General features: G+C 37.8%; 1 protein-coding gene and 1 long non-coding RNA gene across 2 annotated transcripts in view; one reads left to right on the top strand and one right to left on the bottom strand.

Annotated features, from left to right (window-relative positions):
• Window positions 1-1147: 1147 nt before the first annotated feature.
• On the bottom strand, window positions 1148-11576 carry SMNDC1 (survival motor neuron domain containing 1). The gene is made up of 6 exons (XM_066354991.1): window positions 11397-11576; window positions 10210-10329; window positions 5565-5707; window positions 4794-4955; window positions 2996-3149; window positions 1148-2426 (listed from the first exon to the last, which is right to left on the bottom strand). The coding sequence occupies exons 2-6, from the start codon at window positions 10327-10329 to the stop codon at window positions 2289-2291; spliced, it is 717 nt and encodes a 238-aa protein (XP_066211088.1). The 5' UTR covers window positions 11397-11576; the 3' UTR covers window positions 1148-2288.
• The window catches only part of LOC136384611 (uncharacterized), a 46611-nt gene continuing 43471 nt past the window's right edge, over window positions 10269-13408 (top strand). Inside the window, exon 1 of the long non-coding RNA XR_010747623.1 lies at window positions 10269-10345. This is a non-coding gene — a long non-coding RNA (uncharacterized lncRNA). The remainder of the gene's footprint in view (window positions 10346-13408) is intronic.

Genomic DNA, 13408 nt, shown 5'->3' with positions numbered 1-13408 from the left:
AAATGACTAAATGACTCAATCTGTCAGTTACTGAGCTCATTAAGTCTCCCTTCATAGAGGGAACTCTACAGTACATTTTATAACAGTTTCATAAGGCCAAGCGTGATACTTGGTTTCAGAATATTGAAAGCTTAACCACCTTCATTTGTAAAATACCACTGGCATCATGAGATGCTTCTCATTAAGCATCTTCTCAAATTTAACATTACATAAGACAGCACCCCAGTGTTTAGGTTAGTCCAAAGATACTACTATCATCATCCTATCACACAGGCCTTTTCAAAGAGCCACATTTAGGTCTTTGACACAAAGGCAACTGACCTCCTGCCACATATGCCTATTTAAAAAAAAATATTTTATGGAATACAGTTACCTTTTACTCCTCTCTTTATCCTACTTACAAAGCCCTCCAAAAAAGTTAATGTGCAGAAAGGAAGGCCCATAGGGTCAAATGAGGTACAAATCTCAACACAAGAGTCTTACCCACACAAATACCAGATGAATAACATACCAAGGTAATCTCACTAAAAACCATTTTGTGTGGTTCCTCAGTTACACCAAGTGTCTGTCCTGTGCTTTTTAATTAACAGGGTTCCATTGCAGTCCTTTAAGGATACTATTATTAGTATATTACAACTAGCAACAAGAGCATTAGACGTTTTTCAGGCTAAGTGGCTTTTATCTACTGTAATTTGTACCTTATATTTAAAAAATACTTCATTTATTATATCCTTCGTGCTCTAACCTGTGGCCATAAATTAAAGGAAGTAAGAGTAATCTCCTGGGTTGGGAGGTAGAGGGGCGAGATGAAAAATTCTACCTCTCACCACTATCCTAAAAGTTTCAATTGATCCAAAAAAATACGTATGTATTAAAATTTGTGAAACAAAAATTTTCATTTTCCCCTTATACCAAAAATCTGACAAACAACTCTATAAAATAAAGCACAAGTCCTTAAACTAAAACTGGTTTGCCCTTTAGAATCCAATTTATGTTGAATGGAAGGGGGGGGTACATAAGGATTTACTTGAGACCTTTCTCACTCTCATTTCATTCTCTTCTGTGGAAATGATGTATACAAGTACATCGAGGTCTAATCATTATCAAGCTAGCAGCTAAGACTTTACCTTTCTGATAACACACCCTAGAGATTTTAAAAACACTTTATTTAATAAAAGTCAAACATACAAAAACTGAAATTAACACATCTTAAAAATCACTATCTTCCATTAATAGGAAGACCCTTTCCTATGCATATATTTGGCTTAAACTCAACTCAGTATAACTGTGATGTTCACTTACACCAGCAAATGCTGACAACTTGATCTACATAGTTAACAAAAATTACAGACTCAGCTACATGAACATAATATACAGGGAAATTATGGTCAGATTAATGCACAAGAAATACAGTAAATATTTAATGATGAAACATTCAGTACTCTTGTTCATTAATTTAGCCTTGGTTCTTTTTTTTTTTTTTTTTACAAAAATAGTATCTACACTGTATACAGGGCTATACATCAGCTTTTTGTTTTCTCATATAAACATTTCACATCCAAAAAAAAAAAAAAAAAAAAAGGTACCACTACCATGAAAAACCAACACAGGAAAAAGCAAACATACAAAAAAAAAAAAAAAACAACCTAGAAAAGATAGCTGGCCCTAAACATAGTTTCTTACATAAAACTAAAACTCAGCAAAAAAAATAAGAGCTGGATCAATTTCAGAGATGGTCTAATAGGCTTAGGAAACAAGTTATTAAAGGAAAAACCTCAGACAAGACAGCCATTTGCAATTAACCTATTTTCAGGCTTAATTGGCCAACAGCTAAGTTTAAGTTGAATGTAAGAAAAAAAGAGATCTCTGTAGAAGTTCGGTGATTTGCCTTGATGTTCCAGTGAACTGCTAGAATAATATGTGGCAAGTTCAAAGGTACTGAAAGTTCCAGGTTAAGACTTTACAAAAAAGGATATGCCATCCGTTAAGTGGGGGCCTGATATTAGGAAAATCAACAATTCATCTAAGTGCTTTCCTTAAGCAGCATCTATCTAGAAAGTTGCTTTATCCAATAAACTTTGGGGAAACTGTGGTAGTAGTAATGAAGAAAGGTAAATGAATAGCAGTTATCAAATGCAATTTCTTCAAGTTTCATTCTATTGAAGTCGAACAATGACGACAATGGTATCTTCCTTACTCACCTAACAAATAATTTACCTTTAGAAAAATATAAGGATAAAAAGGTAAATGTAAAGCCCTGCAGAGATGAAATCCAACAGTTTTTCTGATTACTGAGGCATCAAATGCCTGACATTATATTTAGAGGTATCTTGATATTGTGTCATAGGTTTATCAGCAATTCCACAAGTTCCTACTCCAACTTTGCCAGTTACACTCTCAGGTGAAGCAAAAATACTCCTCTTTACCTATGGGGAACAAAGCAGAAACCATTCTTGATTAGTTCTGATAGCATAAAAAATTTACAAAGTATACTTAGAAGAAAAAGTACATCAACGAAAACCAAGTGCTCTTTTAAATAAAATCTACCAGTAATGTCCAGCACAAGACATGTTAACAAAGCAGGTACCTTTCAACACACTTCCTTCTACGTGGTAAGATAGTAAATAATTTTTCAAAGTTCAGTTTATAGAAGGAAAAAAACCCCAGATCTTTTATAATTCCTGATATAAAATCATTCACACAGGCTAATAAAGATTTTTTCCCAATAAGCCAAACTGAAGATTGAAGAGGAATTTAAGAAATTCTGAATTTAAGATCCAGTTCTGTATTTTTAAAAATCTATAGTATGATCTCCTTTTCATTGTCATTTTAAAATTATTTTATTGACAGTTGTATTTTTCACACGTCCTACAGTACTCGGTATTCCCAAGCGATCTCCCATCCAAGTATTAACCAGGCCCAACCCTGCTTAGCTTCCGATATTGGGCAGTTGTACTTTTCAAATTTACAAAGTATCATGAAAGGATTTACTAACCTGGCCTTTTTTGTTTTTAGAATAGGCTCTGTTGTTGAACTGTTGCCACTTCACCTTCTGGTCCTCTCTCTCCTGCTCAAGTTCTTTTATTCTCTGTGCTTTTTTCAAAGCTTTCTTCTTTTTATATTCACGCTGCTGGGCAATCATTTCTTTTCTGTGTGGATATGCCAACCAAATGTCAACTCATAAGATTTAAAAGATGACTTCCTTGGGGATGTTTAGCAGTGCAAACAACAAAACAGATGAAAAACTAATAAACTTACACATTCTTCTTCCCACGGATAAAATCACTAACATCAAAGCCAATCACCCAGCACTACTAATAAATGTAACTTGAAACATAGCATCCTTGGAAACTCAAACATAACTGTACCCTGTTTCCAATTTAAATAAAATATTTCAACTATGACTCTCTACCTGAAATTTACACAACTTTTGCCAATTGTGTTTTAGAAATAAGATGAGTGTCAGCAAATGCCTAAACCTTCTATCAAATCATAGCTAATAATTCTTAAAAACTGGGGTTTTCCAAAAACAGTGAATAGGATCAGATCCTAAAGCTCTAACAGTAAGTTCTGCTCAGTTAACACTGCCTTCTCACCAAAAAAAGGATAAAGAAAAGAGGTCTTTAAAAAGAGGCAATAAGATCCAGACTCCCCTATATCATATAATTACCACTATGAAGTTTAATGTGGCTTTTTACACAGATGTCAAAAACTAAAAATAGAGATGTTCTGCAACCTGATTTTCTTATTGAGATGCTTAAATGTTATTTTAATAGAGGACACTCTTCTTAAATTCAAGTATGTTTATGTAGCAACTTAAGTTTTGAAAACTCTTGAGAAATCCCAAACGTGCAGAAGTTAACCAAAGTATTGTTAATTCTGCCTCATAAATACCTTCAAACTGTATACTTTGCCATCTCCACTCTACACTCCCTGGGTTCAGGCCACCTGGATCATAGCAGTCGCAGCCTTCAGTCGGCTGCCAGTGATTACTGGAAGACTCCAATCTGATCACATCTCGCCTCTACTTGAAATGCATCAGTGGCTTTCAAGCTTTTTATAATATGCCACTACCTCTCTTACCACTTCTCTTGTGAAACCAAGCACCCTTAAGCCCCAAGATTTTACCATAGAAACTTCTTGTTACCTCTATGTTCCTACCTTATTTTCGTTTGAAAAGTATACACTGAATGAACTCTTCCTACATGGCAAGACAAATGCTACAAGCTGTATTAACGCTGTCGTTTTATCTTCACAGCCCCATAATGTACACACTACTGTCCCTGTTCTACAGATGAGAAACAGAAGACAAGAAGCTTGCTCAAAAGCACACCTTCTAGTTTGTTAACTTGGCTCTTTCTTTTCAAATCTCAGTTCAGATGTTATTTTCTCAAAGACATATGTAATGACTAAGTGCAATTTAGGTATCTTTTCTTTGTTTCTTAAAGTATCCATTAGGTTTCCTTCATAACTTCTATACTCTACTACTGGAAGTTCTTCTTTAATTATGCATTTTGTTGTCTAAACTAGAAACTCAGTCAGGGCAATGCCCACGTGGGTCTTCACTGTTGTGGAACCTTAGCATTTGGGTTAGTGATAAATATTTACTAAATGTGTAAGTGGAAACCTAAATGTCCTCACCTTACCTAGAGAATGACCTTATATTGCTAATCTCCAAAATAATGGTAAACAGTATTATAACCTTTTCATCCTGAACTAGCCTGCACAGATTCTACAGACCACCTCAAATAGCCAAATGGAGATTACACTTAAAATGCTGAAGAGTCACTTACTTTGACATGGGTTTGTTGCCACTGTCCTCCTTTGCCTTCCTTCCTTCTTCTACAGGCTTGAGGTTCAACAGCGGAGTCACTTCAGCATTGCCATAGCCAGCAAAGGTGATTGCAGCGGTGCCGTTTTCTTCATCTATCTCCTCAATCTCCGCTTCATAACACCTGTAAAGATATCATGGCTGTAAGCAGGTGAGTAAAGGTTTAGTACTCGGCCTACAAGACTTATACTGCAGTGATTCAACTATTACATGTGTTTAAAATGAAAGTTCTGTAATCAAATGGCCCTTTGGTAAACATAAGGCAAGAGTGGTTGGAGTTAGCCCTCTGCTGTCCTAAAAGGAAGTCCTAATTAATACACTGCCAGCCAAGTCTCTTGCATGTCTATTAAATGTGCTTTCGTCAGCATCTTGGAGAAAAGGTATTTCTTAAAGGAATAATTTCAGTGCATACACTTCACAGACATCTAAGACAGTGAACCATTTTCTCAATTTTCAATTTGAGGAAGAATAAATTTAGATTATTTAAAAAAATAATCATTTTCCTCTGTTTTCAATTTTCTTTCCTCTAGATTATTAGCTATTTTTCTGCCCCCAAATTTAATCCAAAACTAAAAACTAAACTGTAATAATGGTAACCACCCAAGAATCAAATTGGCTTTATTAACCATGTTGGCTCTATAGAAAGAGTAAAACAGGGTAGTTCAAACTGAATAAAAACATCTTACCATTGCATTTTATTATTGCATGTTATAGTTAGTTTTTCTACACTTACTGTCCATCTTCACTCCAGACTGCCATACACTTGTCCCCGACTTTCCACGAATGAGTCGGCTGAGTGGAAGCAAAACAGTCTGAACTTGTAAGAGCTTCTGAAGGTTGAGTTGACAGAAGGTCTTTGGTTAGTTCTATAACTTCCTAAAAAGGAAAAAAAACCATAGCATTATTTTTATAATTCACATTGTCATCTATTTTCAGCAAGCAACTTCTTTCATTTTTTGATGATGACAGCTCTTCTCATCATATAGCACTTATTAAGTACTCTACACATTTATCTGCAGTTCATAACAATATTATGATGTAGGTACTGTGATTACTCCCATGCAGAAACTGAGACACAGTATTTTAAACAGTGGTGGAGCAGGCATTTAAATAGACAGTTGCTTTTCAACCTAATTAACATTGAATACTAATAGAAATAGGGTAGACTTGAGCTTATACCCTGCATTATTTCCAAGTGTCAATTTTAGCTGAATTTCTCTGTGAAGATGAGAAGTAATCACGACGGACTGAGCTAGTCAAGATCACTTTTATGTTAATTTTACAGGGCATTACAGTACTATTAACTACCTAGCCAACATGACCCATACCTCCCAAACCCCAAAACACTTAAAGCAGCCTTATTATATAGTAATAAAAATGTTTCTACTCATACATATTTCTAATAAAACACAGCAGGCATATATAAAAAGCCATTCATTTTCTTCTTCATTTATTCTAAAGCTTACCTCATCCAGGCAAGCAGATTAGAATTAAAATATCCCAATACCTTAATGTTAAGCACATTAGCATAGTTTCATTTAAAAGGAAAAAATAAATGTTAACACACACAGGCAAGTGATATCTTTCTGTGTGGCAAGTATCTTTTGTAATTCAGGCTTATACTTATGGGCTTCATTCAAAGGTATCTGGTAGGGCTGGTTAAAAAACTTAAACAGGACAAACTGATAGATCTGCTACCTATCTGCTACATTTTTACTCTAATGAAGACCCATATTATGAATCATCTTATCTGATTTAAAAACCTACATACTAGTTCCCCCACTACTGCATATAAGTTACTTTAAAACATTCCATTGTGTATTTTGGGAGAAAAATTACCAAGGTAAACTCTGTACTGAGTTTCTTCTGGCTCCCATTGAGGTTTTAGAAATAGTAGTTCTGGTTCAGTAGCCAAGGAAGTTAAATATTACCTCTTGCCCAAGATTCTAAATCTTCCTGGCTATTTCTGAAAAACTAATATTTGAGCCTTATTGGGGGGGGGGGGGGAGTATTAAGCCCTTGCAGAAAGGTCAGTTTTATAAATTAAAATTTTTTGTGAATAAAAACTACAAGACTCAGACCTGAGTTAAAAATTCAGTATAGTATCTTTAATGAAGTTTTATTAGGTGCCAACCAGCTATATTCAAATACCTTTTAATTAGATGATCCTTTGCAAATAAAGCAAAGAACTTCCAAATACATATATCATGTACCATACAAAGAAAATTATCCTGTCTTGCTTTAAATGAACCACTTCTAAGGTCAGGAATGTAATCTAATGTAAGCCTGACTCAAGAGACCATACAATCTCTATCATTAAAAAATTCCACCTAACTACGGATCATTTACCTACTAAAGTACAAACAGGAATTCTACATTTGTAGGTTGCAGATTTAGAATGCTACTACTCTTAGGATTAAATTCTTCCTACTATATTTTCATAAGGAAACATTTTCACCAAAGAAAAGGGCCCTTAAAAGCTATTATGTTGTAAAGAACTTTCAGAGCCCAGCACTGAAAATGCCTTTTTAAAAAAATCTACAGCACTTATCCCTAATTGTCCTTTTACTTTGCCATATTTTACAGGCCCCTCCCAACAAACTATAAAGACCCTTCTGAATTTTTTTCTTCACATGTGCATACGGACCAAAATATTAAACTATTTTATGTATGAGGGGGTTCTTAAAGGTACATACCATTAATTACTTTTCCTCCCCCAAGTCTGAGTTCTGAAACTGCTCCTTCATTGACAGATGGGCAGCAGTTACAGTAATCGGCAATTCCAGGAAGCATCAGATGTTGTGATCTATATATCAGCAGGTCAAAGGGGATGCACTCAAGCACTCTGCTTACTGAAGGAAGGCGTTTCGGGGATGCAGAGAGCCACTGTAATATATGAGACAAGTGACTTGACCCCTGCCTCCTTTAGAACCAGTTTTATTCAGCAAAACAGCTTAATATATTGACTATTTTTATGATGATCATAGACTGCCTGGGGAGCTAATCAGCTAGCTAGCCTGGATTTTACTATACCCACTTTTTTGAGTGAAAAAAAGAAAAGCAATTAGAACTTCAGATCAATTTGCTGCCTGCTGAGTAACTTGACTCTAGGAAACATAGTATATAAAGAGATAAAAATGGAAGCCTTTCTGGCAAAATGGAAGTCAATAAAAAAAATGCAGAAAGAGTATTCTTCATAAATGGAAGGGCAAATTCATAACCAGAATAAGGATATTTCATAAGAGGAACATAAAACAAAGGAGGCCACAAACTCAATCAGTCTAAACAGACTTTCCAGCAAATATAAAAGGCAGAATTAAATATCAATGACCTGAGTTATATCCCAGAAATTAGAGAAGAAAAAATGTTTTATACCCATGCTAAATAGAAAGTGTAACTTAGTGTCAATGGAGACAATTACTAGGTAGAAGAAGCAGATACCAAACACTTTGCAGAATTTTATCTAATCTTAAATGATACCTTCATCTTTCATTACTTTTTAGTTCAAAACACACCTAAATCTAATAACCAAAATGAAAAAATTTTTTCATGACAGGTAAGAGGAAAACAGTGATCAAGTTTTGTCAGGAAAAACATGTCAGAAGTGTTAGAACTTAAGCTTCCAAATGTGTGTCATCCAATATAGTAGTCATAGGTGGCAATTTAATTTAAAAAATTAAAAATTCAGATTGTTAGCCACCATAGCCATATTTCAAATGTTCAGTAGCCCCATGTGCCTAGTGACTATAGTATCGCACAGCAGATATAGAACATTTGCATCATTACAGAAAGTTCTATTGTACAGTGCTGCTTTTAATGGTTATAGATAATTTGAGTATTTTACAGGTAAATGACCCCCATGGCATTATTACCTGAAGCCATTTACAAGCTTACTACAGAGCCAGGGCCTATCACAAAGGTATCTCTTCCTACAGTGCTTCTACTATAGGATCCTGTCAATATAAGGCCATGGCATTATAAGGCAATTCTGCCCAGGTGCTGGCAATTTATTCTAGAAATATTAAAAAAAGACCTCATAATAACCTTGACTCCCAACTTTGCCTTGACCAGTTCCAGAGACCCTTTCTCCCACTGCCTAGGCAGCAACATATACAACACTGTACACAGTGCTTCATTTTGTTCAAAGAAAAAAAGGACTGCTTTTAAGTTGGTAAAAGATGATGGGGCATGCCAGAATCTCTCTCTGAGGCAAGAATAAAGCTGGCCTGGGCGTGGGAAAAACTGCTCCCGAAACATCTCTTCCTTGTTGACTAGCACCCTGAAATCCATGGGCATGACTTCCATAATGAAAAGGGGTCCTGTTTTCTGTGTTTTAAAAAACAATATACCATCACAACTTCATGCAAATTTATCCTAAATCTAGACTTTGAACCTGAAAATATTCAACATATTAATTATGCCCAAATAAGCTCTTTCAGAATCCTGAATCTGAACCCCATGTCAAAAAATTCTCATGTTTGCAGTTCTAATATCCCTAAAATATTAATAATTTTAATGGGCAAAAGATGATAAAGAGAGGGAAAGGATTACTTAGATAAGACAAAGGTGATTCAAGTTTTGTACTGAATTAGTAAAGAAAAATCATCTAATCAAAATATCTTTTAAAACTTTCCAAAACATCAGACTTAAAATTTTAAGTTCTCAAATGTGTTAAGATAAAAAATGGTATTTACAGATCTTGTGATGTTTTTATTAATCAACCTAGTGTTCTGAGAAACAATAGATATTAATATTATGGCTTTATTTGTCTTGAAGCCTCCCCAATCCCTGTAAGTGCAGGTTTTTAAAAGCAGATGTCGTATCCATGAACTCTCTCTCTTGACAAACAAGGTCTCTTTCACATTGATTCAATTTAACTTCAACACACATCAACAACTACACTGTAAAACCTACTCGTATGAGGTCAAATGTTATATAACATTTAATCAGAAAACAATTATCTTTTAGATATTTTTATAACGTGTTTTCAATATAAGGTGTTATCCACTAGCTCTGACAGACACATTCTCATTTTTAAAGACTCTTGTGGCATTAAAAAGAATCTTAATCATTAGGTTTTATTTTTCTCCTTTTAGTTACTTCTGGAACTAAATTTCCTTTGCCAGGTCTTTAAATGTAGAAGCACTTTCCAGTGTAAAAGTTCTATGTATCTCTTCTCTAGTAAGTTTGACAGACTTCTGAGGAAGCAACCCTACTTCTACCAGCCCTGTAAGCCTATGTGCATGTACACAAAGGCAGGGGGTCAACGACCTCCAAGGGGTGCTCTGGATATCTACAGAGTCTAAGCAATGAATCATTGGAAAAACACAGCTACTCTTTTTTGAAAATGTAACTATTATGTGTCCTCTCATACTTACTTGTAAATCTTTCTTTAATTTTAGCAAATCTTCATTTTCTCCATTTCCAGACAATGCAGCTTCAACTTGCTGGAGTTGAGCTTTGTAGCTTGCCAGCTGTTTTGCTAGATCCTCTGACATCTGGAGGGGAAAAAGGGTAAGGCCATGAAAAATGAACAACAAAAACATAAAATAATAATTCCCTGTCTGCCTGAATTAACCTTACAAAGTTTGCTCCCAACTCATTTTAATTCACTGCTGCTTAGTTTTTTTCAACATCATCTCTACTCTTAGTTCAGAGAAGAAATGGATTCATATCATATGATTCCAAACATGTCAGGTAAATCCCATCCAGAAAGAAACAGAAAACACTAATTGATGAGGGGAAAAGAGAATTTCTAATTTCCTTTAAACTCCTGTAATAAGGCACTATATTGGTCTCAATTCACAAGGTTGTAATATTTTCACCCCTCCAAAGCAATAATCTGTTGGAAGAGTGGAGACTTCGAAAAATATATTTAGAAGCCCCCCCAAAATATTTCCAAAACCAAATATAAGTGGCTTTTGGATTAACAACACAAATAACTGTCTGCTTAAACTATTCAATGAATGACTGTGTTTAGACGCTGTTCTCCAAGCAAAAGCCTCCGGTGCAGCCACTTACACGGTGCCGGCCTATTTCCTCCGGCCCGGGGAGCAGCACCGCCCCGGCCCTCAGGCGCCCGCGGGAGCTCCGTCTCCCGCAAGTCAGACACGCGAGGCCCTCCCTCGGGGGACAGGCCAACGCGGGGCGCAGCGGGCCCCGGCAGGGCTCCGGGCGCTGCGAGCCGGCCGGGCTGCTCTCCCCCCGCCGACCCGGGGCCCGCCGCGCCGTGGCCGCCCGTCGCAGACCTCAACACTCACACACCAGCTCCCAAGGGGACCGAACGCCCGGCCCGCCGGCCCGGGGCAGGCTCCACCCGGAGCGGCCGCGGTCGTCCCGCAGAGGCCCGGCGTCCCCACCCCGCCCCACCCGACGGGCCCCGGCTGGGCCGCGCTCGCCGCCACGGCCCGGGGCCCCTACGCGAGGTGCGAGGACGAGGCTCCTGACGCTCGGCCGGCGCCCAGGCCTCTCCAGCGCGGCCGGCTCCGCGGCCTCGGGCCTCCTCCGCCTCGGGAGAGGCCGCTGCCCGGCGAGGCCTTCCTCTCTCCCTCACCGGGTTTGTTACCTTGTGTGGGGCGGAGGCGGCCGGGAAGGGGTCGGGGCCAGTGATCCCAGGGGTGGCAGCGGCGACGGCGGCAAGACAGCAACAGGGGAAATCTCCCCGGCGACAACACGACAACTCGTCAGAAAAGAACTCGGTCGGCGGCGAGGGGGAGGGGAGAAAAGCCGGGCACTAGAAGGAGGAAAAGACAGAGGCGAGTGAAGTTTCGCGAGAAGTTAAACACCCTCGCGAGATGTCGTGCGAGTCACGTGACTCGTAGCGTCCACTGGACCTCCGCCCTTGCGGCGAGAACGGAGAGTGGGCGGGGCTTCGTAGGAAGGAAATGGCGTAGCTGGCGTGCGCCAGGTGCCGGATGTAGGTTCGTCTTATCACTTCCGGTTGGGAGTCGGGGAGTTCTGGGGACGTCCTTTTGGAGGTGTGTGTTGTTGGTCCCTCTTGAGACTCCCGAGGGAGTAATCGCGTGTGCCTCCTTAGGGGAGCAGTGCTGAGAGATGGGAGTAACAGGGTTCAATACAGCGTTGGTACTAATGGTTAGTTCTCAAAGTGTCCCCTTACCAGCAGCGCCGTCAGCTTCGCCTGGTGATGTATTACATATGCAGATGTCCAACACCCCATACATGAATCAGAAACTCTGGAGATGAGCTCAGCACCTTGTTTTCAGAAGCCCTACAGGTGAAACCGGTGTCAGTTCAAATTTGAGAACCACCGCTATTTATGATGATAAAAACTTGAGTCGTAGCAACAAAAAGCTAAATTGTGTTAGAACCGTTGGAGATTGATTTGCTTAGAACATCTTTTGTTAGAACCTATTTGATATAGGTTAATTTCGTTTGATAGGGAACAATTTACAAGTTACAGTCTTGCGTGAGAAACACTGGTGTAAATACTTAAAGTTTATGTTTAGAAAGAAATGTGCATTAAGTGTATACATTTCTAATATATTACTTCTGAACGGATACACAAACCTAGCTAGAGATTTGGAGTGGAAGCCAGATATTTTCACTGATTACCTTTTTATTATTTACCCTTTCCCCCATACATATATAACTTTTTTCCCAATGAAATTAGTTTAAAAAAAGACAAAGACCTGTGACACAAAGATGCTACTCTGAATGCCAGGAAAGAACCTTTTCTGGGAGATTGGGATTTGTTGCTATAACCTTCAGAAGGTCCTTTGCTCAAATGGACTCTTTTGAACTGTGACAATATCTTGTCTTAGTGCTTTCTTGGTTTGTTGCTTGTTTTTTCTTAGAGGGCCTTCCCTTTTCTTCTCTATGTACACACACAAGCCTCGTATTGAGTGGAATAATCCACGGAGATAGAAACCAGGTTTGTGATGACTGGAGTAGCAATTTGCAAGAATTGAACATGCTGCAGAGGGCAGCAGTGTACCTTATATTAAGGGGGAAGGCAAACCGGAAATGATGAGCTTTTCCTTAATATACAGTAGAAATTTGTTTAAAATTCAATGTAGTTTTCGACAACTGCTCTTATTCTAATTGTGTCTTTTTAAAACTAATGCCAGAAATATCTTCCCTGAATATAAAATAAACTTTACAGTTGTGTAAAAAATCTTTCAAATAAGAACTCTTCATGAACCCCCTACTTCAGAAAATAGGAAAATATTTACCATAAGCTCCAGTATAGATTTATCATCTTGATTATTTTTTGTTTTCATGATTGCTTTTCATCTCTCCCTCTGTGCAACACAGATTACATTTGGGAAGAAAATCTACGTTGAATTTTACTTCCTCAAAGAGATGGTTACCGTTGTATACTAGGCACCATTTTTATATGTACTCAGTTAATTTTCACAATGACTCTATGTGCTATTAAAGACAAAAATAGAGCAAATATGAGCTTTGACTTAAAAGTGATGCTTCAAATAGGTATTCTGGCTTCCCACCTTTTAAGTGTCAAAATCTACTTCAGAGTCTGATTTTTAAAACATTCTCGTTCAAATTTAATCATGTCTATTCTTCAAAAAGAGAAATTTCTAAAATCTCTAGTTCTTA

The sequence above is a fragment of the Saccopteryx leptura genome, chromosome 13 (assembly GCF_036850995.1).
Source record: "Saccopteryx leptura isolate mSacLep1 chromosome 13, mSacLep1_pri_phased_curated, whole genome shotgun sequence".
In the NCBI taxonomy this organism is placed as follows: domain Eukaryota; kingdom Metazoa; phylum Chordata; class Mammalia; order Chiroptera; family Emballonuridae; genus Saccopteryx; species Saccopteryx leptura.
Note: the sequence above shows the minus strand (reverse complement) of the source record. Positions and strands in the feature narration are given on the sequence as shown.